This window comes from Lepidochelys kempii, chromosome 9 (genome assembly GCF_965140285.1).
Source record: "Lepidochelys kempii isolate rLepKem1 chromosome 9, rLepKem1.hap1, whole genome shotgun sequence".
Lineage (NCBI taxonomy): Eukaryota > Metazoa > Chordata > Testudines > Cheloniidae > Lepidochelys > Lepidochelys kempii.
The window spans coordinates 65,171,263-65,198,391 of record NC_136388.1 but is presented as its reverse complement, the minus strand read 5'-3'; the positions used below and the strand labels follow the sequence as shown (position 1 = coordinate 65,198,391).

The window sequence follows — 27,129 nt, the reverse complement described above, 5'->3', positions numbered from 1 at the left end:
GCTCCTTCCACCCTGATCCTTGGCTTTAGGCGTGGATTTGAGAAGGGTGCAGCCAGAAGTAAAGTGGCTCCCATGTGGCTTTCCCTCTGTGGAGCCTATGAAGTGTTGCTCTGCTGTACCCTGGATTGCAGAGCCTGCTCATGCTGAGTCATGAAATCTGCAACCTTTAGTATTCCACATCCTAGACTCAGGCTTAGCTACAGTAGCAATTGCTCTATGGGCTGCAGGCCAAGGAGAGAGGCACCATCCTGCCCACATTTGGTCTTCAGTGGGTAGATTAGCTGCTTAGATCTCTGCATAGGGTGACAGCCCTTCAGCCACGGTTCGGGGCCTCCTCCCTAGCCTTCTCTCTTTTCTTCCCCTCCTCTCTGGGGGACAGTACAGCTTTAAGGAAACGTCTGGCAGATGCAGACAGCAGAACATCTGGGCAGTGTTAGCTGAGTCTTGGAGGATGCAGGAACAAACCACACACTTTGGGAAAGTTAAAGCACAAGTTTCCTGAACAGGCTGAGAGGAGAGAGAAGGCAAGGAGAGGGAGCAGCAGTGAGGCAGGTAAGATCTGCTTTAACCAGCCATTTGACTTCTATCCACAAGGGAAAGGGACCCAGGGAGCGTGGACACAGAAAGCTTTTCAACTAAGCTACACCGCCTATCAGTCTTCCCCTGGAGCTGAGGATAGACAGATGTTCCTGCATGCTGTGTGACAAGCCTCCCTCCAGGCACCTTCCTCCAGCAGAGGCAGGGAAAGGATCCCAGCAGTTGGCTGTAAGACTCACTAATATAGCAGGTAAAGACTTAGGGGACATTGAACTGTTGCCAGTGACAGGACAGGCTCCTTTATATAGAGAAGGCTCCAGAGGGGTCAGGTATTATGGTGATGAGCATGGTGGAAAACCCTAGAGCGATATGAGCTAGAGGGAGGACTTGGAACAATAGAAATGTGGGGGTGGGGAGTATACAGATCAGCATCACCAACAGGGAGCAGGAATTTCTATCTTGTTTTGTTTTTCTACTCAAAAGCTGCTTGTCAATCTGCTGCTCAGTCTGCCTGGCTACTTCTCTGTGTTTGTTAGAGGTTCCTCACCCAGCCAACCCCCAGTTTCTGAGTAAAGATCTCCTGGTAACCAATCAGTCTGTCTATGTGTCTCTCCCCCATCTCATTCTCTTTCATTGTCTGCCCTCCTTCCCCTCCCTCTGTCCTATACCCCAGTTTTCCCTCCCTCATGCATTTCCCTTGCACTTATTCTGTTGCAATAGCACTGACCTGAAGCCACAGTAAATAGTGAACACATTTTTTTTCCCCCACGCCTGTTCCAGTCAAGCCGTCTGTAAATAACGTTTGCTCCTCTGTCTTGGCCCTAACACCTGCCCTCACTCACCGGATCTGCCTTCAGGCTTTGCACTGACTGAATCCTAAAAAGAAAAGGAGGACTTGTGGTACCTCTAACTCAGACAGCAAACAAACCTGGAGAGTCAGTCACAAAGAAACTCTCCCCATGCTGTCTAGAGCAAGGCCCTTCTCCAGAAAATCCCTTCTTTCGTGCTCTGGACCGATGTGTTACTAATCAGTATATTTAGCTGGCCTCTTCTCTTGAAGGTTTATCCTCCCCCCTCCCATACCCCACATTTTTCTGTCTGTTCATATGGGGCCTGATCCCCCTTTGCCTGGTGCAGTCCTTCACACTAGCACCAAGCGGATGGATGTTAAACACTCACACTCTGATCCAGTTGCCTTTCCACTCACTGCAATGGTGCAAATGATCGCACAAGCTGTAGGGCAATGGTGAATTGGGTCCTTTGATTCCAATAAATAACATCTGCATGTGCTCTAGATTTTGGTGAATTTCAGCTAGAAATGGGCTCAGATTAGAGTCACTTATCAGAACCCTGGGGCCTGGTCTCAAACTACTCACTTGGGAGTTAGCAACAAGTTTTACTCCTTTCTAATTTCAGCATGAATTTCCTCCACGTTAAATAGCCCTTGACTCAGTGGAAAACAGTGTTGCTAACGCTCATGATTTTAACACGAGTCTCATGGTTCTGGGGGCATTTCTGAAAGCTTGGGGGACTTTCCCTTTCATTTTTTTAAAAGGAAGTTTCTAGCCCTCCTGGTTGCAGAGAAAAGCTTGAAAACATGACTCCCTGGAGGCTCACAAAGCCCAGAAGGCACATAAAAAGGGCCCAGAATTTATTTTTCAAAATCTCATGATTTTTAAGCGACTCATGCTTGCAAGGGATCTGACTCAGGATTTTTGCATGCTTAGGATGGACAATACTAGGGAAAAATCTGGATCTGACCAGCATGGACTGGAGAACAAAGCTAGGGGAGAATACAAGAATGTGTGGGTCAATAACACACCAATGGCCAGGGGTTGTTCTGTTTTAAACCCACTTCCCTTTATTCTAGGTACCAGTCTACAGTGCTGCCTGCTGGGCTCTCCGGGCTGCAGCCTGCCTGCTAACATCAGAGTGCACTACCAGGCAAGGTGCTAGCTCCCGTGGCCCAGGCCCACTCCACATGCTAGAATGGCACAAGGAGAAGCACCACTCCTGCTGCTCTTCCTCACCAGGCTGGTGTCATCAACATGGTATGAAGGTCAGTGTCCACCCAGCACAGGGGAGTTAGTCAACAGCAGCTGGTGCTACAAGGAAGTGAGGAATCAACAGGGGCGAGCAGGCCTCTCTCAGGGCACAGGAGAAGCTGCTTTTCTTCTTTGTGGGGGCTATGAGTAAATGAGTAGAGCAGAGGGAAGCAGGTGCAGTTCATAGCTGGGAACACTAGGGGAGTTTGGTGAAGGAGGAAGGGGGAAAGGAGCATGGTGGGAAGCTCTGAGTTTGCTGGAATAAAGGATTGAGTTCAGCCTGGCAGCCAAATCCCAGGACCCCTTTTCCTCTAGGCACCCTGGGAAAGGTGACCCAGTTTAGAACAGGTTAAAGGCCTACTGATGCAGGCCAGAGGAACCTCAGCAAGGTGCGCTCTCTCTCCTTGTGAGGGTGGCAGGGAGAGTCAACTAAAGCATCACTTAACGTGGACCTGCCCTGAGGGCAGCGGTTTGCTGAGTGCCAGGGAGCAGGTTTGGGTTAGGAGACGAGGGAGGAGCTGGATAACAAAAGACAAACCTACCCTGGGAGGTTGACATGATTGCTCAGAGAGGGCCCTGGCGTCTCTCTGCAGGAGGTGGGGAAGGGAAGAGACAGACCCAGCGCTGGGGTTAGGAAAACATCCAGAGAGGAGTAAATAACAAACTTCCCCCATTCCAGCCACGGTGGCAGGAACTGAACTTTTCCACATGCCTTCAGCTCCTTCGGGAGCCTTTGGCAGGTGATTGTTTGTCTGGAACAGCTGCACAGACCAAAACCCAAGCTTCTTCCCATCCTTGGCTAACCTGCCCACTTACAACCCCTCAACTTGTTTGCTATAGAAACCAAACTCTCTCTCCCAGCATCCCAGCTACAAACCATTGCCAGGTTAGCATGGGAGGGGCTCTCAAGAGCCCAGACCTCCTCCCCAACACCGTAAAGGCCTCTGCAGCCCCCTGGAGAACTTTGACCCCCCCAAATGCATTAGACTGGTCTCAGTTCCCACCCCGGCTCATCCTTGCACCGATAGATCCTCCCTGTTTTGTTGTCTCAGCCTCTGCTCTCTGCCTGATTCATACTGAGCCATGATATCACTGAATAAATACAGACTGAGGATGCGTCACTCTCTCCTTGAGGGGATGGGTCTGTGGCCTCAGCATCAGGTTTATAATAACAAGACTCCCTGAAACCACACATTCAGATCCCAGCAGGGCTAAGTCAGCCCATCCTTCCTATGAGGTAGATATATTGAGTTCCACGCGCTTTGCTGTGTGTGAGCCTTAAAAACTGAGGTACTGGCTGCATAGGGTGGATGTCAAAGATCTCACAGCACTTTGCAGCATAGTAGGTGGTTTGTCTCAATGTTCTAGCCACTGTCTTCCCCTACGGAGGCTCCCTGCATGCTGGGTGGGTGCCCAGAGGTGGGTGCGGTTCAGTAGCACTGCATGTATGAAGTGGGTGAAGGGCTCTGTAGAAATGAGTGGGTCAGAGAAACAGGGCAGTTTAATTGGGGATCAGAAAGGGGTAGGGGGAGTTGTATTATTATGGTTCATAAAGTTTCCCCCAACATGGAGGCTCTTCAGAGGGGCTGGTGGATGGAGTGCGCTGAGGTGACAACCCCTCTCCTTTCATCCCCCACCCATCAGCACTGCAGCAGGGGAGGGAGAGCAAAAGAGAAGGCAAGTCTCTGGATTGAGTGTGGGTCAGTGGAGGGTATGAGCGGATCTCAGTAAGACTTACCCTGCTCCCCTAGAGCCTGTAGAGCTCCTCTCCTGGAGGCCAAGACAATGCACTCTCCCTGGTCACTCTGAGCTGGAGTTTCCTTTCCCCGCTCCTTCCTCAAGGGAGCCTGCATGCCAAACTTGTAGAGAAACATGTGGGATCCTGCTTAGCACAGACATTTGGTTTTGAGGCTAATACAGAAATGATGCATGGGGCACAGGCACTAAAAATAGGAGCAAAATCGAGCACGCTCACATGCAGTCACTGGAGTGGAGAGGGAAAGAGAGAGTCAGGAATGAGAGGAAATCCAGCTGAAAGGTGAGCTCACAGCTCAAGAATGCCACTAGTCAGCCCATTTCATTCATTGGGGCTCAAATGCATCCACTACTGGCCATGGCTAAGAGGGAAGTTCGGTCTCTGTGTTCATTCAGCTCTGGATGTCTGCATGCGCCCCAGCCCTGGCATGGTGGGGGCGCCCTTTGCTGAGTCGCACAGGAGTGGGGGCCCAATCCTGTTCTTCCCACCACTTGCCTTATAACTCCGTGGCAGGGGACGTGAGAGGGAAGCGATGGGAGGGACTTCCTGGAATTTTGTTCATGAAAGGACTGAGTTGTCCCCTGTTCAGCTGTGCTCTGCTCCGACACCCACTTCCTGTCATTAATGAGCCTGGCACACCAGGCTGTTTAGTCTGCTGAACAGTGCCAGCCGCACAAACCACGTCACTGCCAGCTGAGGGCAGAGCTTTCTCCCTCCTCAGCGTTTAGCTGGGGCCCTGTCTGTGGAGGAGCTGGGATAGGGACTGGGACAGAGCGAGATAATCAAGTGTCAACAAGAAAGGAGCACAACCCCCAAACTGCTCCAGCAGCCAATCCATGCAGGACTCTAGGCCTGCTGCTGATGCAGCGGTTTACCCATGCACGGTGGATGTAATACATGACCACTGTCATCTGATAGCACCCATGGCTGCGCACCCCTCAGACCTGATTGTCCCTGGCCCTGCACCTCAGGCAGTTGTTCACACCAGTGCAGAGTGGGTGTGAAGTGCTACCAGCTCTGAATGGCTGTATTTTACCTCCCCAGGCTGTGGCAATACAGGCCTTCCTGCTCCTCCTCTCAGTCTAGTGTCTGCCTCAGCACACCATTCTCGGGTACCAAGGAACCTGAGAGGAGATGGGCATTTCAAGTTGCCAGGGGGATGGAGACAGTAACTTAACAAGGGCTGTGAATGCTGAGCGGGAAGCCAGGGTCCATAGATGTTTCCCCTGAGGGAGGCCCCACACTGGCAGGCATTGCTGTAGGAAGCAGATGTTGCCCAGGGAGCAAGTCTCTTTCCAGGAGTTCCAGAGAGGGATAATTCCCTAGAGCCCAACATCAATGCAGCTCCTATCACCATTTCTCTGCAGAACCCCAGCACCTCATATGCTACTCTGAGGGAGAGTCAGGGGTGGGATGCAGAAGCACGACACTCAGGTTGAGACCCCACCTCACCATTTTCTCCTCCCACTAGGTTCTGGCTACCATGCTACTGAGAGGTACAACAATGAAGTGTACGTGGAAGAGGCTCCCCAAGCTCCTGCCCTGGACTATCGAGGTAACAGTTGCACACTGACTTTCCACCAGGCCAGGGGAAGTCATCCCAAGCTTTCCCCATGGCTCCCTAGATGCCCATAGAAGGGTGCCCCTGGCCACCGGGACTGATGCTGGGCTGCCCCTCATCTGGGCCTCATGCTACCTCAAGACCCTGAAAGTGAGGCACAGTTTGCCCAGCTAGACTAGCCCATCTGAATATTTAGCACCAACATCTCCCCTCCTTTCTCGGTCTCTCCTTAGTTCCCCAGTGGTGCTATCCATTAAATGTCCACCACGGAGAGGCGACCTGCTACTCCCCCAGGGGAGGGAATTACCGCAGCAGCCTGGGGACGCGCTGCGAACTCTCATGCGATCGAGGCTTCCGGCTAATAGGACGGAGGTCAGTGCAGTGCTTGCCGAGCCGGCGCTGGTCTGGCACCGCCTACTGCAGACGTAAGTCCTGCATGGGAAGGGGCGTGCATGAATGTTCCAGTGTGTGTGAGCATGCTGTCCTGATGGTGACTAGTGCTGGGCTACACGACAGAGGCAACCGGGAGAGACTGTTTGGTGTCTGTGCTGGGTGCAGCACTTCATGTCCATTAGGACCTGATCTCTGCTCGCTGCCTGCTCTAGTCTCTTGCTTATTTGCTGCCCAGCCCGGGGCTCTGGTGTTGCATCAGTTGCAATCGCATTTCATTTTACATCAAAGGAAGAGCCTGCTGAAGCGAGACATGAAGCATCTGCGCAGGGGGCAGGGTGAAGTAGGGCTTTTTAAAATTGCATTGGTCAAAACCAAAGCCTGGAAGCCCTAAAGGAGTCCTGACCTGAGCTGTCCTCAACAGGAAACTACAGTGACAATGTCGCTGACTCTCATGATTTTATCACAAGTCTCCTGATATTTGATGTTTGTCTTAAAGCCGCAGCTCCGGGACTCGTGTGATTAGGAGACACTCTCAGCTTTCATTAAAAACATAGGGTCCCAGCCCTCCTGGTTGGGGAGAAAAGCGGCAGAACGTGACCCAGGCACACCCTTAGGGCTCAGGAACCAGTAGCTATTATTCTTTTAAAAGCTCTCATGATTTCTAAGCCAGACTCGTTTCTGAATGCTTGGGGTGGCGATACCGCATTGGAGACTGACAGATGGCACCTGCTGGGGCAGCAGCCCCTCTACCAGGCACCCAGAAAGGCTCCAAGCAACACCCTGGACCATACGCTGAGAACCACTGCAGTGCGCAGCTTGTAAAGCGCTTTGGGCTCTGTAGAACAGTGACTTACTGGCCAGTGCACCCACTCCTGGCTGGGTACGGCCTAGCAGTCTCTCCTTTAGCACTCCTGTGGTGCTCGGCTTCTTCTTGTGGCTTAGCCTCCCCCAGGTCCTGTTCTGGGTAACAGAGTCAGTGACAATAGTCCAGTGACCTTACAGCAGGCCTTCCGCCCTGACTCTGGGCTCAGTCTTTCCACCCCTTACCTCAGGGGCTTTCAACCCACCTTCCTTGGTGGCTGGTAGGGGAACCTAGACCCTTCCTCTACTCTGGGTTCCAGCACAGGGATCCTGAAGCTGGCAGCTAAGCTTTGCTTCCTCAGCATCCTTGTTGCCTCCCTGGAACTTCCTACCTTGGTTTGGGTCTGGGCCCTGTCCCCACACCTTCCTGGGCTCTGGAGAGTTCTTTCTCCCTGGACCCCCAGCTCCCACCTGCCTCTCCCTAGGCTCTCTGTGTCCGGGTCTCTTTCCACCAGAAACCTGACCCCAGGTCCTACCTCCTTGGGTCTGTGATGGTTCTCAGGGTGCCCAGGACTGGGAATCACCTTTTTACTCCCCCTGCCTGCACTGGGAGGGAGATGTGCTTGGGCTTAACTAGGTGCCAGCTTCCTGTTACCACCAGCCTGTCAGCCATCCAAGCACTCTTCTCCAGGCTATACCAGCCCTTACTTTGCCTGGCAGGCTAACAATAGGTGTACCCCAGTCCTTGAGCCCCTTTGAAGCATTCCCTTGTGGTGTCCAGCTCTTCCTCCACCAAATGCTCACAGAAATACCAGATCTGCTGCCCCAAGGGAACAGTGCACACACGAGCTTGAATGATTCGGCTCAGGATCAGCTACTTGAGCAATACCCCAGCACTAAGATATATTGACAGTGCAAACAATGATAAGTTTACCATCACAGATTCAAGAGCCAAGAGATAGTGAGTGAGAATAGTGGAAACAAAAGGATTACATATAAAACAAAATCTTAACTCGATTTCTAGAGACTAAATTTAACTTAAACTTCTTTAGACAGAAGATTAGTGTGTTATCTCACCCTGAATGTTCTTTGCAGCCTTTCAGCGAACTTGGGTTTGGATCCAGTTTTCACAAATGTCATCATGCTGCCCATTACTTCCTAGGTACAGGATCAAGGAGTGTCTTCCTTGCCTTCTCCTTATATCCCCAAAGTTCATTGTCTGTGCTAGAACCAGGATAATCCCAGTGGCTTGTTCTCCCATATACTACCTCCCTGTTGATTTCACATCCCCCTCCTGCCCCCGCCCCTTGACTTTGTATGTAAATAGCGCTTCCGCTGTGGTGGCTGACAGTGTTTAATTCACATGTCTAACAGAAAGGCTGTTTGCCAACTCTGCCTTGATACAGACTTTGAGAATGTATTTTCAGCCTATAAAAGATATTTCACAACAAACTTAATGGCCATCATGGCTCTGGCTATCATTTAAGACCTGACCTGGCAGAAGGTACATACCAGAATCAGGAGATTCCTGTACCCCCCCCTTGCTACCTGGGATGGAGGGGTTCCTGGGTCACAGAATCATGGAATATCAGGGTGGGAAGGGACCTCAGGAGATCATCTAGTCCAACCCCCTGCTCAAAGCAGGACCAATCCCCAATTTTTGTCCCAGATCCCTAAATGGCCCCCTTAAGGATTGAACTCACAACCCTGGGTTTAGCACAATGCTCAAACCACTGAGCTATCCCTCCCCCATTTTGTCCAGGATCACTCCAGGAGCTTGCTCCTCTCCTGTGGCTTCCCACTGTCTCTCCTAACCCTCGGCTAGGCTCCCCTCTGCAGAAAGGACCCCACTACCTGTTCTTTCCATGGTCTCCTGCCTTAAGCTCCTTTCTTTCTTTATTACCCAGCTGCTCTCAGCTGGGCCAGATACAACTGGAGCACTAATTGCTCTCTGGCTCCAGTTAACTCTTTCTTTGCCAGTGTGGGGATAGACATGCCATTACAGGCTCTTTCAAGATCACCCTGCCTAAGTCCTACAACCATCACTAATGTCTGAGTGCCTGGATGGAAGGCCCTTCATTTCCATGACCTGCTCCCCCTCCTGCAGCTTTCTCCTGGGGTTTATTGCCCCACGTTAACAAAGTTGCATGAGGGCTGGAATGAAAGAAAAACTCAGGAGCCCTATAAGCCAAGCCACCCCAGGGCCCAGTGTTATACCAATAAAATAAAAACCAGCAGGATCTTATTAAAGGGAAAAAGGCAAAATACCACATTTATTGTGTATACAGAAAGAATCATAGTAAGCAGTTAGTTATAGCTATAACATTCCATTCAATCTCATATTTATATTTATTCACACATTCATTCATACAAACACACACACACAGGTTCTGCAAGGTTGTTATCATAGTTACCAGCCTTAGAGTTGCTCATGCCAAGCCACTGGCCAGGTGGCCTGGACATGAGGAGGGAGCAGGGCCTTGTCAGATGCTCATCTGATGCTTCTGGAAGTTGGTTTGCAGAATCAGACCCCAAAGTTCTCACTTTTTAGAGTCTATTTTTATAGGAATTTCTTCCTAGGCCAGTCTATGGGAATTGCTTCATCATGCTGTTGCTGAATCTATCAGCAGATGGCACATTCCTGACGGCTCCGTGCCGCCAGATGTTATCTTGTTCTTTGGTTCTCCCATTCTTGAGGCTGTTGGGTGGATTCCAGTCTGCCCTCCGGGGGTCCTCTGGTTATTTCCACTTGACGCCTTCTTCAGCCGATGGACACTGGATTCTTAGGCTGGCACCTCCCTGATCATTCAGTTATTATCCACACCAAGCATCCATCCACATACATCCTCTATCTCTATTTTAATCACCATTGTTAATACAACAAAAGGGCGGGGAGTCTCTGGGTGCTGTTTCTGTTGTTAGAGTATTGCTTTGAGTCTCTCTCTCTGTGAATTGCTTTGAGAACAGACTCTGTCTTAGAATGTACTAACGCAGTTAGCAGCTTGCAAGTTTCACACATAGAGGGAGAGAAACAGTACCAAAAACCAAGAGACCTCTTAATTAGTAATACCCTGGAATTTAAACTCTGGGGAATCAAACTCATTTGTGATTTTAATACAGAACTTCCTTAATATGATCCAACACCAGAGCAGCTGAGCTCAACGCCACCCTGGCTGGTTCTGTGTCATTCCAAACCCTCCCCAGTCCTGGTGCTGCAGTCCTGAAGCGTGTGCTACCCTGCCAGAGGGATTTCCACACTCCTGTGTCTGCTGAGCGGATCTGCTCGTTCTGTTACAGAGGTCCGGTGTCATGTGCTGCCGGCAGTGATGAGCGGCTCCTACCAGTGTTCAGCTGGGGTGCTGCTGGACTCTCACTGTGATTACTCCTGCCTCCCTGGGTACCACCTGGAGGGTGACCGCAGCCGGATGTGCATGGAGGATGGGCGGTGGAGCGGCAGCGAGCCAATCTGTGTAGGTAAATTCTCACCCTGCTGTCCTTACTGCCAGCCTGGCTCATCCTGCACACATGCCCTAGAGACTAGGATTGCCCAGAGTTTCTCCTCAGTGCCTGCTCTGTGAGGATATTACTGCCCTCATGATTTATCCCTGCTCCCCTCACCCCCGGGGATTGCAAACCCCAGCTAATCCTGAATACCTTCCACTAGGGACTGCTGTACTAAGATTACTTCCCATGGTTTACCCTGCTTACATCCCCCCACAGAGGGGCATTGTATTCCCCTTGGTTTAAGGTGATTGCTTGGCTCATGGAAGGAACGACTCATATCCCTATGCTTTGTCCTAGTTCCCTCACACTGGGCATGGCATCTCAGTGGGTTATTCTGGGTCCCTGCCCCAGGGGGCATTGCTGTCTGTATGGTTCACCCTGGCTAGCTTCCCTAGGGAGGGAACTATTGCATGTCTCTGTGCTTTCTCCTAGTTCCTTGCCCCCGTGGGTTTTACTGGCTCCTCCCAGGGTTTATTGCTGAACCTCACCCTCCCTGTACTGTGGCCCTACCCCACGTGGTTCCCCTGGAGTTTCTCTCTGCTTTGCTTGGGCAGATATTGAGCCCCCCAAGATCCGTTGCCCGGAGACACGAGAGAGGATGGCGGAGCCAGAGAAGCTGACGGCCACTGTGTACTGGGACCCACCCCATGTGAAGGACTCTGCTGATGGCATCATCAAACGGTGAGTGCTGAGAGCTGCAGGACCCCCATCCCAAACAGGGTCCGATGGCTTCGTCGCCCTGAAGTCACTTCGTAGGGATCAAACCAAAGGCCCAGCTGGGAGAAATGCACTTCACACTGAAGCAACTCTGTCTTTTGGGTCCAGAGTGACACTGCGGGGCCCAGAACCTGGATCTGAGTTTTCAGAGGGGGAGCACGTTATCCGTTATATCGCCTACGACCAGTCCTACAACCGAGCCAGCTGCAAATTCGTCGTCCGAGTCCAAGGTAAGGGACAGGTTGCCTGCTGCACCTGGGACCCCAGCTCCCTCACACCTTGGCTGGAGGAGCCGATTCTTCCCCTGTGTGGGCTCAGGAGCTGCACTCACACCAAGGATGTGTGGGAACAAGTTTTGGTTCCTGCACATTGTCTCCCATGTGATCAGTGTCACCTATAGGTCCTGTGCTTCTGCCACCACCAGAACCCTGCTAAACCCAAGCCACTCCAGGACACCTGGCACTTTCTCCCACTCTCCCTAACCATCTCATGACCTCTGGCCATACCAGGACACAGGGTGCCACCTCCCCAATCCTGCATCCCTGGCTCTCTTGGACATTGGAGCTATGGGCACTCGGGCCATTCCTGGCCCGACTCCCCCTAGGGCCTCCAGGCACCTTGGCTAGCCCACTCCACACTCCTCCAGCACTACAGCCAGTGCTAGATCTAGGCGTCCCTTGTCCTTGACATCTGCTCTCCCTTTTGCAGTGAGACGCTGCCCTGTTCTGAAGCCGCCGCAGCACGGCTACCTCAGCTGCACCTCGGAGGGCAATAACTACGGTGCCACATGCGAGTACTTATGTGACGGGGGCTATGAACGCCAAGGGATCCCCTCGCGCGTCTGCCAGTCCAGCCGCCACTGGTCGGGATCCCAGCCCATTTGTGTGCGTAAGTGTTACGGGGAGAGTCACTGGCGAGGTTGCATGCATGCAGGCTGAGGCTATAGCCTGGAAACAACTCCTTGTGCTGAACTGGGTCTGTTGTGTCTCCAGTTCCCAGGAGCTCATCAAATCAAGGCCCTGATATTCTTCGGTGAGCATAGGGCTTTCCTGGCAGCATCTGCACTGCCTGAGCATTCCCCAGCCAGCCTCCCAGCGAGAGACATCCCCCTCCATCCAGATGTGGAGCCTCCTCCCTTCTATGATGGAAAATCACTTATGGTGGAAACAAGAAATGGCAGTGCCGAGACTTGGGAGCCATTGGCAGACAGGGATGGCATCCCACAATGGTCTTCTTGGGTCTCTGGCCCAGCCGGTCTCACCTACTGCTGAGCATGTGACTCTGAGTCCCACTCTGGGCCTGATTCACAGAGGGGATGAGTCTGTGATTACCTCAGAGCTTGAGCTCAAGCTGTAGCTGCTTGTGCTTTTAGCTCTGGAGGTGTTCAGCCAAGATGGCAGCTGTCACACGTGTCTTCCCCATATGGGCAGTGGCAGGTTGAGCAGCTTGCCTCAGTCCGAGCAAACTCCCCGAGCCCTGTCCCAGCCCACCCCACACTTGCTGACAAACCTGGGATGGGATCTTCCGAAAGGTCCTCTTCTCTGGTGGTTCTACCGCGCTAGTCAGGAACATGGAGGGGACGCCCCCTAGGCCATTACACTCTCTGTGCATCACCTCCCCTCAGTGTAGCATATGCTGCCTTTAGGGGCTGGTTGGATGTTCAGATGAATTAGATAAGAGAAAGGAAGGAGTACAGTGTAGCTGTCTCTAGCATCCCTCACACCTCCTCCGTCAGAGCTGGATTTTCCCAGCAGCCCCTCACCTTGAGTTCACTCTCATTTTCTTTCTCTCTTTGTTGATATCACCCAGCCCTGTCCCTGAGATCACTTTGGTACTGGTTGTCAGGGAGCCTGCCTGGTGGCAGAGCTGGGGATGATGCTATTCTTACTGCCCTTGTCTCAGATACACACATGGGCCTGAACCTAACCCCCACCCCAACCCCCTTGCCCTTTGGGGAAGTTGGAATCCAGATCAAGACTTCGCAGCTGACCCCTCTCAGCGCCGTGTGCCAAACCAACCCCTGGCTCTGAACACCACCCACTTCCAGGGTGGATTGGATCCAGATCTGAGCCTCGTGGTGTAGGCCCATGTCAGGTTGCACTGGAATCCCAGCACCTGCGCTGCCTAGAGAAAATCCCCCTCTCCTCTTCATAAGTACAATTTAAAAGCCAGGAGACCCATGGCCATGGGCATGGTACAGGAACTGAACCCTGAATCTGCTGCCCTCCTTAGACTGGGCTAGGCAAAGGCTCCCCTGCAGCACCCCCTTCATCTTGCGCATACCATTGTTTATAAAGCCCAAGATTTACCGCTCCTCTCATCCCAGGGCAAATCAGAGGTAGCGTCACAGAAGCCATTGGAGTTCCCCAGCATAAGCCGGGGAATGGGGAAGAGACTCAAAGCTGTCCTGTTTTCAGCCATTCATTAAAACAGTCACAAACACCATCCTTAGGTTATATCCCCTGGTTAGTCCCCATCTCCTGCTGACCACTCCTAGAGCAGTAATGCAACATAGCTGGCTAGGCTGCCACTGTGAAGTCCCCAACCATGTTCAATGCTGAGATGGAGGTCTGGTCTGCTGAGGCACTGGGTCCCTCCTTGATCTGTGTGGCCTGGGGCATTGTCTCTCTCAGGCTGATGAGATACAAGCAATGGGCTCCTGGCCACTTTCAGCTGGGTGAGGCGCAGACTCCCTGGTTTATGTGACACTGGGGTGTGGCTCCCCTGGCATGTTTGCTGCCCTCTGCTGGAGAAGCTGGTGAAATGGTTCCTGCTGATGGACAACAGAGAGCCCCAATCCAGGCGAGACATATCAGCTTGCTGGGAGAAGGGGAGAGGCAGCTGACTTCTGGGGTAGGCCACACTAGGATCCTGCAGACAGACTAGGGGTCAGAAGCCCCCACCAGCCACCTCCCTGTTTGTGCTCACAAGCTCACCTTCCCACCTCAGCCATGCAGATCAACGTGGACGTGAACTCGGCCGCTGGCCTCCTGGATCAGTTCTATGAGAAACGTCGGCTCCTGATCGTCTCTGCTCCCGACCCCTCCACTCGCTACTACAAGATGCAGATCACCATGCTGCAGGTGAGCCCCTCCCCTGTGCCTCCTCCAGCCCCAATCCCAGCCAACAGCATCTGACCTGCTCTTCTCCTGTCTGCAGCAAGCCACCTGCGGGCTGGACCTGCGGCACGTCACCATCCTCGAGCTGGTGGGCCAGCCCCCCCATGAGGTGGGCCGCATCCGTGAACACCGGCTCTCGGCTGACATCATCGAGGAGCTCAGGTATCGGGGCAGTGGACAGCCACACTAGTTCACAGCAAGCGGGATCATGACCCCCAGATCAACCTGTGGGTGCAATACACTGCTAGGGACAGGACACTGCTGTCTCCCTCTTGGGGCAGCTCCTAGCAAGTGTAAGAGCCTGCTCCTTAGAGATCCTGTAGCTGCTGCTCTAGCTCATGTAGTGGGGAGGCTTGTGTTTTTGGGGCTAAGTGTCCCAACTGCAGGTCAGCTACGGAGTCATTGGAGACACCTGCTCACAGGAAAGGCACCCATTCTCCTGAGTGCTGGCGGCTTGAATCCTGTCACAGGGGCAAACGACAAACCCTACTGCCTGTGCAAAGTGAATGCCAGCCCTGCCACCTACCTGCAGCGGACACGGAGCCATCCCCACAGAGCAGCAGGGTGGTGTCCATGTTGCTGCCATGCACAAAGCAAGCCAAAATCTACTGGGACGCCTAAATTATCTTGTACAGGCCTGTGGATAAGCCAGAGAGTCCCACAAAATCCAGCAGTCAGTAACCCAGCTCTCAGGGGTTAGGTGCAGTGGGGTAGGGGCAGGCTGGGGCCGTGACTTCTGCACCAGCTGGGAGCTGGGCTGTATGCATGTAAATGACGAGGCAGCTTCCATATTAGAGAACAGAGGCGCAATGCCAGTAGCATGAGAGAGTCCCCCCTCCCAGAGCTGCTCACTCAACTTGGGAATGGTGTGCACAAGCCTAAGGAGGCAGCCAGTGCAGGAGTAGGTGTGACAGGGTCTGTAAAGGGGCATTCAGCAAGGTGGGCCCAGCTGCTGCCAGTCTCTGCAGGCATAGCAGGCTCTCAACTACCCACTCATTGCTTCCACAGGCAATTCCTGCACATCACCCGCTCCACTTTTAACATGGTGCTGATTGACAAGCAGGGCGTGGACCGTGAGCGCTACATTGAACCCGTCACCCCTGAGGAACTCTTCATCTTCATTGACACCTACTTGCTGAGCAGCCAGGAGGTCACCCAGCGAGCACAAAGCAGGGACATGTGCGAATGAGCGACTGCTGCACGGGTGGGGGCAGATCCCTGCAGCCCAGGAGCCAATGCTCCCACCCCTTTAAATTCAGAACTCCACAGCCTCAGAGAACAGAGAATTCCCTTTCCGCATAGTCTTGGGCCAGCTGCGAGGGAGGAAACACTGTCAAAGGTCACAGACTTTCCGGTGGAGCCAGCTGGGCCAAGCCGATGTCACACCAGCCTTTCACTGCACCAGGCCAGCAGCGAGGTTAGGAGAAAAGAGGAGTTTGGGGGCATTATCTTTTTCCCCACCTTCCCCCCACCCTCAGCCTCTGCCCAGGCCCAAAAAGTCACTAACAGACCAGCAAGGGGTGGCTGCAGGTCAGGAAGGATGGAGCACAAGCCCAGCAGCGTCCGAACTTAGGTCACCCGCCTTGTTATTTCATTCTCCTCTCTTGTAAGAAACAAGTATCTTCTAACATCAGTAGGGTTCTCAACCATGCAGTATGCCCCGCACTCCCCCAGGCCAGGTTTCCCATGCAGTGCTAGCCCAGCATGCCCTGCCCGGTCTGCACTAGCCCAGCATGCCCTGCCCGGTCTGCACTAGCCCACTGGCAGAGGACTCATGCCTCTAGCAATAGCACTCTTCCCCCGCACACCATACAGATCATGCCAAACACATCAAGCACGTTTGCGTAGCCACCGGAGGTGGAGCTGTGATGCTCTGGCAAAGGATGACAGGAGCTGCCCAGAGCAGTCTATGAATCCCTGCTGCATTAGGCTTGTTCCCAAGAGCTGGAAGAGGGTTAGGCTGGCTGCAGCCCACCATCACCAAGCGCCTGACACAATTCTCCGGGGAAGATGGCTTCTCTGAATGCCAGAGCAGGAACAGAAGATGTTTGAACGACACACTCAACTACAAAGGCTGGACTTTGTTTAGACCCAAGCAGGCATGAGGTAAGAGTCGCGGAGTACAAAACAAGCCACCCAGGGAGCAGGCCCAGTGCAACTACACAGGGTTCTAGGCAACCTGTCTCAGATAGGGCCTGAAGCTGGTGAAGGCCACTCCTTGTAACTTTCCTGAGACAACAGGATCTGGCCACCCAGGAAGTTTCTTTCCTATTTTAAAAACAGGTGGGGAAGCGCTTGGTTCATTAAGAGCAAAACTGCCCCAGCAGCCCAGAGCCCCCAGCTTCCCTGCACACTAGGGCCTGGCCAACAGTCTTAGGGCCACAGCTTATTCTCCTGCCTCAGTACAGGACTCCACTAACCCTTACCTACTGGAGAAAGGCCACTAGTATAGAGGACAGGTTTGTAACCATAGTGTCTCTTGCCCCATCCATCATTCCCCTTCTCCAAGGAACATGGGGATGGGTAGTGAGGTAAAACAAGGACAGCACACAGGGCAGAGTGCAGGTAGCAGTGAAGGGTTGACAGAGCCTGCCTCTACTGTGCCGCTCAGCCAGTGGCAGAGATGGGCCCCTTAGCTCAGCAAACATCTAACTGCAAGTTTCAAAGTCTACCTCTTCCCTGGAGCAGCCCCTTGGGGACACACAGCTCCAGGCCATGCTGCCACAAAGCAGTGCTAAGACATAGCCCGACCACAAGCGGAGCAGACAACCACCTGCAGTGGAAGGCAGCCGGCCAGGGCAGACGAGATTCTATTCTCATCACAGTTAGGGGCAGCAGCTTTTCCCTTGTCTCTGTATGCAGCTCCCTGCCCTTCACACCAAACTCCAGGAACTCCCTCCCAGAGACAGGGATAAGTCGCCCCCCCCCCCCCCAGTCCCAACAGCCCCTGTGAATGACTACAGTCCTGATACCACCAGCAACAGCAAGAAAACCTTTATTAAAACAGATAGTCCCTTGTGGTGAGCCTTGACACAGTAACCGAGCAGGAATCACAGTGCATCTGCCAGTACAAAGACTGCCCTCCCAGACAGTTGTTTGATGTGGATTTTAACTCATGCCGTAGAATTTGCTTTTCCTTTCCTCCAAGAGGGGCTGTTGCCCTCTTGTTGGCCACTATTTTGACCCCCACAATATTTTGTATTTTAAATGAATAAATCTGTGTAAGAGAGCTGGAGCAGGAGTGCTGGGAAGTTGGGAGGGCTTGGCAGGTGGGAGGGGAAGCTGCAACAGTAAGGACTACTATCTCCACCACAAATTCTGAACCACCCCCAGCATAAGGGGAAAACAGACCACCACCCCACCAGAGAAGTCCTGCAGCTCTGGCATGACTGATACCCAGCTAGCCTGCTTGTAAGAGGAGACAGCATGTGGATGTTTGTTTCAAAGCCACTTCCCCCAGCTGAGATCGGCACAGAGCTCTCCTAGCTGCTTTCCCCTCTGCCAGTGACAAACACCTTTCCCTAATCAGGGCACAGTAACAGGCATGGGCTTGTTTCTTCCTTCCCCCACCAGCCCACGTCTCAACAGCACTGGGTATTCTCACATTCTACATACCAAATATTGATTGCTTATGCCCATGCAGCCTCTAGTTTGTAGTGTCTTATTCTATCTGCACCATCCCAGGAGGACAGAGGGAAGGGGAGACAAGAGTGGAAGCTGTAGGCAGGGCAATCAAACAAACTACATGGGAGAGGGAGAGGTGAAAACACTAAGAAAAACAAGTTTTAAAAGCACTTAGCCCCTACAAGGGGGGAGACCCTATGGAATTCAATTCCAGCCAAGTTAAGAGACAAAAACCCTATACATAAAATAAGCTGCTGCCAAGAACAGGCTGTTAGGCTGAGCCTGCTGAAGACACAATTAGCTTTATTACTACACAGGCGAAAGCCAGAGCCTGCTCCCACTCCAGTAGATCCTACATGCGGCCCTTGTTGGTGCCGTGGTTTTGGTTCGGTTGCCTCCGCCTGGTGCTGTCTTGCTAAAGCTGGTTTCAGGCCCAGCGCCCAGGCTATGGCTATGCTCTTGGCTTGGCCATGGTGGAGCGGAGCTGTAGTGTTCCTTCTGCCCAGGAGCCCGGGAACTGGCGCATCTTCTGCCACAGGCTCACCTCCTCTCCTGTGGAGTCCATCCAGTCAACCACCTGGTCCTTACTCATACCTGAGGGAAGTGGGGCAACAGAAGTGAGTTTCTGCAGTGCACAGCCCTGTTCCCAAGCCCTGGGCACACAAAAGCAGCTTCCAGCCACACAGAAGGGTGCTGGGAAATGGAGCAGCGGTAGGTAATGATGGGGACTGCTGGATGTGACGGGGAGCATGGTGCCCAAGGGATTTCATCCTTCCTATTAGGCATCCAGCTTCACTGGATGGGGAATAGGGTACTCCAGGCAAAGCTGGGATGGGATGGGGCGGGGAGAGAACTTGGGTGACCCAGCCCACCCATTACACTCTGCTACACCCCCCAGGAGAGCAGGGGCAGCCCCACCCAACAACTGAGACCAGGGAGCACCTCACCATTCCCAACTCCCAGCCTGACTCCTCCCAGGAAGTCATTGCTGGACAATGGTTCACGGTCCCAGACAGTCAGCTCCAGACAGATGTGCTGCAGGTCCTCTGGGCTGATGCCATTGTAGACAAAGGTGTGATTGTAGTGAGGATTCAGGGTCTTCTTCATCACAGGAGTCTTCCTCTTGGTGGCCTTGTTTCGGAGCGGCAGCAGGTAGCTGTGGGAGAGGCCCTTGTTAGCAACTCCCCCTCACAGTGCCCCCCTCTGACCTGAGCAGAGGAGAGACTGTGATGGCTCAAGAGACTGGGAATAGGCTAGGGGATCTCAGACAGTGGGCCCACCAAGGCAGGGATCAGCTCTTCTCTAGAGCTGTAGAGGACCCAAACAACTGGTCCCAATTGGGGTTGGGGTCCCAGACTACAGTAAATACACCCAGTGCCAAAGGGTCAGCTTTGGATTTGTCTAAGTAATTTGCATCCAGTCGTTCAGTGACCCTAGGGAAGAGGCTGTGTGATTTCAGTGCAGCTCCAACACATGGGAGTCAGTTCTGGAGTGTGAACATAAGAACAGCCATAATGGATCAGACCAATGGTCCATGTAGTACCGTATCCTGTCTTCCAACAGCAGCCAATGTCAGGTCCCCCAAGGGAATGAACAGAACAGGGCAATCATCAAGTGATCCAGCCACTGGGGTCCAGTCCCAGCATCTAGCAGTCAGAGACCTAACCATCTTGGCTAAGAGCCATTGATGGACCTCTCTTCTATGAATTTATCCAATTCTCTGTTTGAATCCAGTTATACTTTTGGCCTTCACATCTCCTGGCAACAAGTTCCACAGGTTAACTTCGTTCGGTGAAGAAGTGCTTCCTCATGTTTTAAACCTGCTATCTATTAATTTCATTGGGTGACCCTGGGTTCTCGTGTTATGAAAAAGCGTAAACAACACTTCCTTATTCACTTTCTCCACATCATTCATGATTTCATAGACCTCAATCATATCCCGCCCCTTAGTCACCTCTTTTCCAAACTGAACAGTCCGTCTTTTTACTCTTCCCTCACATGGTAGCTGTTCCATACCCCAATCATTTTTGTTGCCCATCTCTGTACCTTTTCCATTTCTAATGTATCTTTTTAGAGATGGGCTGACCAGAACTGCATGCAGTATTTCAGGTAGGAGCATTATATTTGGTCTTACCTATCCCTTTCCTATTGTTCCTAATATTGTTAGCTTTTTTTTTTTTTTTTTTTTTTTTTTTTGACTGCCACTGCACATTGAGCCGATGTTTTCAGAGAACTATCCAGAATGACTCCAACCTCACTTTCTTGAGTGGTCTTGAAATTAGCTGGTACCATCATTTTGTATATATAGTTGGGATGTTTTCTGACATACATTACTTTGTCTTTATCAACAGTGAATTTCACCTACCATTCTCTTACCTATTCACCCAGTTTTGCGAGATCTATTTGTAACTCTTCACAGTCTGCTTTGGACTAAACTAACTTGAATAATTTTGTATGGTTTGCAAACTTTGCCATCTCACTGTTTACCCCTTTTTCCAGCACTGGCCCAAGGACAGATCCCTGGAGGACCCAGCTATTTACCTCTTTCCATTCTGAAAACTGACCATTTATTCCTACTCTTTGTTTCCTGTATTTTAACCAGTTACTAGTCCATGAGAGGACCTTCCCTCTTATCCCATAATAGCTTACTTTGCTTAAGAGCCTTTGGTGAGGGATCTTGTCAAAGGCTTTCTGAAAGTCCAAGTACACTGGGTCCACTCGATCACCCTTGTACAGATGCTTGTTGACCCCCCTCAAAGAATGCTAATAGAGTGGCACAAATCTATTGCTAATAGATTTTACCGTGTTGACTCTTTCCCAACAAATTGTGTTCATTTATGTATCTAGTAAGTCTGTTCTTTACTACGTTTTCAACCGATTTGCCCAATACTGAAGTGCGGCTTACCGGTCTGTAATTGCTAGGATGACTTCCAGTGGTGCTGGAGCTAGGGGTACTGCTGCACCCTCTACCTGGTTCCCCCCCACTAGAAAAATTGTTCCAGCACCCCTAATCAACTCTGGAGCCTTTTTTAAAAACTGGTGTCACATAAGCTATACTCCAGTCACCTAGTGCAGAACTGATTTAAGTGATTGGTTACATACCACACTTTTAGTAGCTCTGCAATTTCATATTTGAGTTCCTTCAGAACTCTGGGGTGAATACCATCTGGTCATAGTGACTTATTGCTGTTTAACATATCAATTTGTTCCAAAACCTCTTCTATTAACCCCTTGATGTGGGACAGTTCCTCAGATTTGTCACCTAAAAAGAATGGTCAGGTGTGGGAATATCCCTCATGTCCTCTTCAGTGAAGATCAATGGAAAGAATTCATTTTGCTTCCCCGCAATGACCTTGTCTTCCTTGAGTGTCCAGTGGCCCCACTGATTGTGTGGCAGGCTTCCTGCTTCTCATGAACTTATTTTTTGAGACTCTTCAAATTTTTTAGTGGCCTGACTAATTATACTTTTACACTTATTTTCCTCAGTAGGATTGGACTTCCAATTTTTAAAGGATGCCTTTGCCTCTGTCAGCTTCTTTTTTTGGTACTTTTACTATTCTTTTTAGTTTGCGGTATACATTTAATTAGAGCCTCTATTTTGGTGTTTTTAAAAGTTTCCATGCAGGTATTTCACTCTTTTGACTGTTGCTTTTAATTGCTGTTTAACGAGCTTCCTGATTTCTGTGTAGTTCCCCTTTCTTAAATTAAATGCTAATGTGATGGGCTTTATGGTATTTCCCCCCACCACATACACGGATGTTAAATTTATATTGTTCCACTATATTCACCTCTTGGACCAGATCCTGTGCTCCACTGAGGACTAAATCAAGAATTGCCTCTCCCCTTGTGACTTCCAGAACTAGCTGCTCCAAGAAGCAGTCATTAATGGTGGCTAGACACTTTATCACTGCATCCCCTCCTCAGGTGACATGTTCCCAATCAATAGGGGGATAGCTGAAATCCCCCATTATTATTAAGCTATTTATTTTTAGTCTCTAATCTCCCTAAGCATTTCACATTCTGGTCAAGGGGTCGGTAGTATATTCCTACTATTATATTCTTATTCAAGCATGGAATTTCTATCGCTAGACATTCTATGATACACAGTTTGACTCACTTAAGAATTTTACTATGCAGCAGAACCCCATTTATTCAACGCTCCATTATCTGCCTCTGTTTTAAATGAACCACCAACACACAGATCCAAAAGCAGGCGATCTCTTCTGTGGCTGCTAGATGGTGCAGCAGCCTTGCACTTTCCTATTCTCTGCATTATCCAAATTTTCGATCATCCGAACTGGCCTCAGTCCCAATTAGATCAGATCAACAGGATTCTGCTGTATTTGACTCTACACTTTCTTTTGCACATTGTGCTACTCCCCAACCAGCACAACATTCTGTCATTTCTATATATTTTGTACGCTGGTATTAGAGTCCCAGTGATTGTCATCATTCCACCAAGATTGTGATATTATATCAATAGCTTCATTTAAATACCAGGCGCGCGCCAGTTCACCCATCTTAGCACTGAGACTTCTAGCACTTATAGAATTTGTCAGTTTTTAGTTGTCTGCCTGCACGTGATGTAATTGAATGGGACTGTCTCTCTTCAGTTCCTGCCTGCATTTCATCAACTTCCATCCTCTCCTCTTTACTACATATGGAGAATCCCCATTAATAGCTCCTCCCTCCCCCTTGAGAAGTCTGTGTGGTTATATTGGCTTGTGACTTCCATCCAAGCCCATGAGCTGGAACTCGCCGCTGCCTCTTCTAGAGGACCCCTCTGTGTCCAGGCACTGGGAGGCAGCTTGTGGACCATGCTGTGCTTCTCTTGGCGACAAACCAGATTTCAGCTGAGTTGTGGATGCTCAGCACTTCTGAAGCACGTAGGGCTGAGCTGCTCCAGACCCCTCCCATCAGCATTTAAGATCTTTCACCACAACAGGAGCACAAGCTCATCAGCATAAACACACCACCCCCAACGCCCATCTCAACAACAGGCAGCTGGGAGAGGGTTGGGGACAGAGAGGCCCATTCATTCCCAGGCCCCTGGGTCACTCCACTGCAAAGCATTATCCAGGGCCATTGTAGTGGGGAGGGCTGTTCTGTAGGTGCCATCCATCTCCCCTGAAACTGGCATGTTCCGACACACTCACCCCTTGACAAAGCTGTCAGAGGTCCCTCCAGATTTGGCAGCTATGAGGTTCTTGGCCTCTTTGATCCAGACCTGGAGTTCGCCTCCTTCCTCCCGTTTGCCTGGAAGAGAAAGTCTGAATCATACACATTTTCAGCCACAGCTTTTCTCCAATCATGGGATGCGACCCCTCTTTGCATCCCTCCACTGGCATCAAACATAAGCCACTTGTCTTCGCTTGCAAGGCTTCACCATCAAGCTTTCATTCGCTATCGAGCCATCAGTCCTCACCTGCAGCTGGCCCATGCTCCCAGCTTCCATCGCCCACTTGTTAAATCTGCAGACAAGCCCTTAAGTGCATTCTCCCACGCTGCCCCTCCTGCTTGGGAGGTGCTCTCTAAACATCTGTAAAGCTACTTCATTGTCCTCCTTCAAAACCTATCTTAAAACTTTCCTTTGCTGTGATGCCTACAGAAAACCTGACACTATTTAGGCTACTAGTGTGCAAGGACCACTGGCTATTATGTGGACTCCTTGTACTCCAGCTACCTGTATCCATCTATTGTCCTTTGTCTTATACTTACATTGTCAACTCCTTGGGGCAGGGAGGGTTTGTGTTGTGCATTTGTACAGCACCTAGCACAATGCAGGCCTGGTCCACAACTGGGGCTTCTAGGCACCAAGGTAATACAAATAAAAAGAACTGTTGGCTCACTGAATCTCAGAGAGGCTGGCCCACAGACATCCTCATCTTTAGAGCTACAGGTCCCAGCATGCTGTGTTCTATTTGCCCTATCACGCTGTGTTCTGAATTGCCTGGCCCGATCCATGCTGGGTTCTGGATCTTGAGAGAACTGTCCCACAACATAAGACAAGGGCAGCTGATCTGCTCCAGAAGCAAACTGGATGCAGATTGCCAATGCAGCTCTCTGCTTGGAAGAGTTCCAGGAACACTGCTCTAGCTTGCCTCAAAGCTTTACTGCAATAGAAGCCCATTCCCATTCAAGCTGAATCTGCATAGAAGAAAAGAGCAGCTAGTAGCACTGTTGAAATAACCATGGATCAGAGCCACATTTCAGAGCTGAAGGTTAAAATATTACAGCTGCTTGGTCCATTAATGGATTAGCTTCCTCCCGAAAACATGACAAGCAGTTCCTGTTCCCGGATGAGCTCTGGATGTTTGGAGACTGGGATTACATACTGGGCGCCAGTGTGGGTTAGCATCTGGGTCGGTTTTCACATATTACCTTATGAGCTGAGGTTCTGCAGCAGCTCAGACACTCACCCTTTTTCCCATTACCCGCCCCTGGGTGTTTGGAAGATGGGATGTACTTCATGGAAACCACCAACTCTCCTCTGTACTGCTGGGAGCCCGCAGAGTCAGCATCAGCCTGAAATTGGGTATCAGATTTTTAAAGCCACACTTACCTAGTAAATCTTAAATTATTACCACTGCAGTCTTGTCTATACATGAACATGCCACAGTTCAAAGAGTCTGTTCTTTTAAAAACCAGTTTAGTTAAACCAGCGCAGATGTGTGTGGACTCAATATGATTTTTACCAGATTGATCATAAAGACAGACATCTAGCCGGTGCAAACCCCACAGAGACACTTCTTTTGTTTAACTATAGATAGGTTCCTTATAACGATAACCAGTGCAAGCTGGTGTGTAGACAAGGCCTTACTGAAGGTGTTGCCACTCAGACAAACATTCTCAGGGTGGGGCTCTCCCAAAGATCCCAGAGATCAAGGAGAATCAGACTTGTGCAGAATCCCAGACAGCTGGAAGCTCAGACCCCTCTGCTGCTTGTGCAATCATGAGTTTGCCATGACGACAGCTGTTGCACAGTGCCTTACTAATGGCACTCACTGGCCTGCAACAGGATTTGGATCGGGTCCTCAGAGGTCCATGGGAGAAAACATCAGTCTCAGAGCTTCCCAGCAGGAGAGAGGACGCCAGAGTGTTGGCACCCTGCAGTGGCAGGAATCCACACCACCTTCTGAACGTTCGTGGACTCCCCTGTTGTCACATAAGACAGGTGTACTACGCAGACCCAAAAAGCCAGACTCAGTCAGAAGGATTTTATATGACTATGGACATACTGACTGACTTGTTCAATAAGTCCAGATCTCTGAAGGTTTATGTGGCAAGTGTCTCACTTTATAAAATAACCAGGGTGTCCATCACCCTCATAGGAAGCAGACTGCCTGCTAACATTCACGTCTGTATACAGACTGATGGCCCAGGGTGCTAAGATCCCCTAAGTACGTAGTCGGACGGCTAGCTCATACGGCTGTCTGTGTCACTCCAGCTACACTGCTTTTTCTCGAGCGCTCTCTCGAGTGGAACTAGCACATGTACATCTATGCAAGCTGGACACCACCCCCAGTGAAGGATCTGTGTCATTATGTTAGAGGAAAGAGAGCATCTCCCACAATAAAAGGCACTGGTCGGGGGAACTTCACATCTGCTCCAGAGCCACTTTCCTTACTGGGAGGAGCTGTGGTAGATTCCTGGGGTAAGTCAGTTGCAAGAGCTACAGGGACCATACCTTGCCATGCAGGGGGACACGCTCTTCCAGTTGGCTCTCAAAATTCCAGGAATCCATCGGGATCTCCACCTCCCCCAAGAAGGTGTTTCGGCCAAAGCGATCGTGGTGCCAGACTGAGAACTGCAAGGTTCTTGTGAGCAGGAGGGACTTGCTGATCTCGTACTGTGAAGAGACAGGACCACAGAGCCAGATAAGTCAGTGGTGGCTTCCCAGAGCAGCTAGGACCATATCTGAAGCTTTCACTGTGAGGAGGTGATGCCCCTCGGCACTCCTAGGAAGACTGAAGTCTTCCCACCTTCTCCTGAGAGCCTAACTGGTGTGTTTGACTATTGTCACATACTCCTTGTCTCTTCAGGGTTTCACCCACTGTGAGGAAGGTACCAGGCAATGGCTGCCCAGCTGCACTCCAGAAGTCTAGCCACACAGAGGAGGCATGTACTCTGGGTCCACAGCAGGGACTCCAAAAGCTGCCCATAGAAAAGGGAGGGCAGATTCTGGGAAGCAGCCATAGGAGCTTAGAGGATTTTTATACCGAGGCTCAAGTTTTCAGTAAGTCTCCAATATGTAGGACTAAGGTACGTGCACACATGCAAGTGGGCTGGATATCTCACTACCTGCTTTGCCCAGGCAGCTTCAGGTATGTACAATTGCTGTGTGACCAATCTAAGACCCACGGAGGAGCTGGGTCTGCACACACCCATTCTAGGAACTCTCTGCACTGGGCAGCCCTGGCCTCCTGGGGAAGTGGGAAGCACCTTCAGGGTAGAGCTCTGGAAGCTGGAGAGCAAAGAGCTCTGCTCAGTCTGTCTCTGAGCACAGGCCTGGCCTCAGGCAGGCACAGTGGAATTGCTCACAGATTTGGGGATGAAGGTTACTGAAACAGGAGGGTTCAGAAACCACTGGAGCATTCTGGATTCCAAAGCTTTAATTGCCACCCTCCGTCCTTTATGCTCCCTGCTTTTACAACAGGGGAGGGGCGCTGCCCCCGGGATTTACTCATATGGCCGCAGCATGAACTCTGCAGCGGAAGCCAGTAAGTGAAGCATGCATCCGGCAGCATTCCCCCTGCTGGATCCATACGGCTTGGATTTAGCTGGCTCCCTGCTCGAGTGACTGTACTGCCTTCTGTTGACATCGCTGTGGCCAGGAGGGGCCACAGAAAGCAACGCTGCGCTCTGAACAGGGCAACGCCCACCCTCCGGTGATGGCAGCAGGATGCTAGGCGAAGCAAGCAGAGCAGGAGAGCGATGTGTCTGCAGGGAGGTCATGGCATCCCGAGACACAGTTCAGGGCTTTAGCTATGCCTGGCCCAGTCACCATGGCAACAGGGCTGCAAAAAAAAAAAATGCAGTGACATCAGCAAGACAGCCCTGCACAGAGACGCT

The 27,129-nt window shown here is 51.2% G+C and overlaps 2 protein-coding genes across 6 annotated transcripts in view; one reads left to right on the top strand and one right to left on the bottom strand.

Moving 5' to 3' along the window:
* The first annotated feature begins 379 nt into the window (after positions 1 to 379).
* SRPX2 (sushi repeat containing protein X-linked 2) lies at positions 380 to 18,177 on the top strand. Its single transcript, XM_073360842.2, has 11 exons — positions 380 to 552; positions 2,408 to 2,596; positions 5,810 to 5,893; positions 6,133 to 6,324; positions 10,391 to 10,567; positions 11,152 to 11,278; positions 11,423 to 11,544; positions 12,023 to 12,202; positions 14,264 to 14,397; positions 14,474 to 14,595; positions 15,442 to 18,177. The coding sequence occupies exons 2-11, from the start codon at positions 2,527 to 2,529 to the stop codon at positions 15,620 to 15,622; spliced, it is 1,389 nt and encodes a 462-aa protein (XP_073216943.1). The 5' UTR covers positions 380 to 552; positions 2,408 to 2,526; the 3' UTR covers positions 15,623 to 18,177.
* The window catches only part of SYTL4 (synaptotagmin like 4), a 23,035-nt gene continuing 13,318 nt past the window's right edge, over positions 17,413 to 27,129 (bottom strand). For all 5 annotated transcript variants that reach the window (XM_073360826.1, XM_073360824.1, XM_073360827.1 and 2 more), the window contains 5 exons: positions 25,745 to 25,906; positions 24,477 to 24,582; positions 23,214 to 23,313; positions 19,005 to 19,213; positions 17,413 to 18,651 (listed from right to left, as the gene is read on the bottom strand). In XM_073360826.1, coding sequence (XP_073216927.1) covers positions 18,509 to 18,651; positions 19,005 to 19,213; positions 23,214 to 23,313; positions 24,477 to 24,582; positions 25,745 to 25,906 — 720 coding nt within the window. In that variant the 3' untranslated portion in view covers positions 17,413 to 18,508. The remainder of the gene's footprint in view (positions 18,652 to 19,004; positions 19,214 to 23,213; positions 23,314 to 24,476; positions 24,583 to 25,744; positions 25,907 to 27,129) is intronic.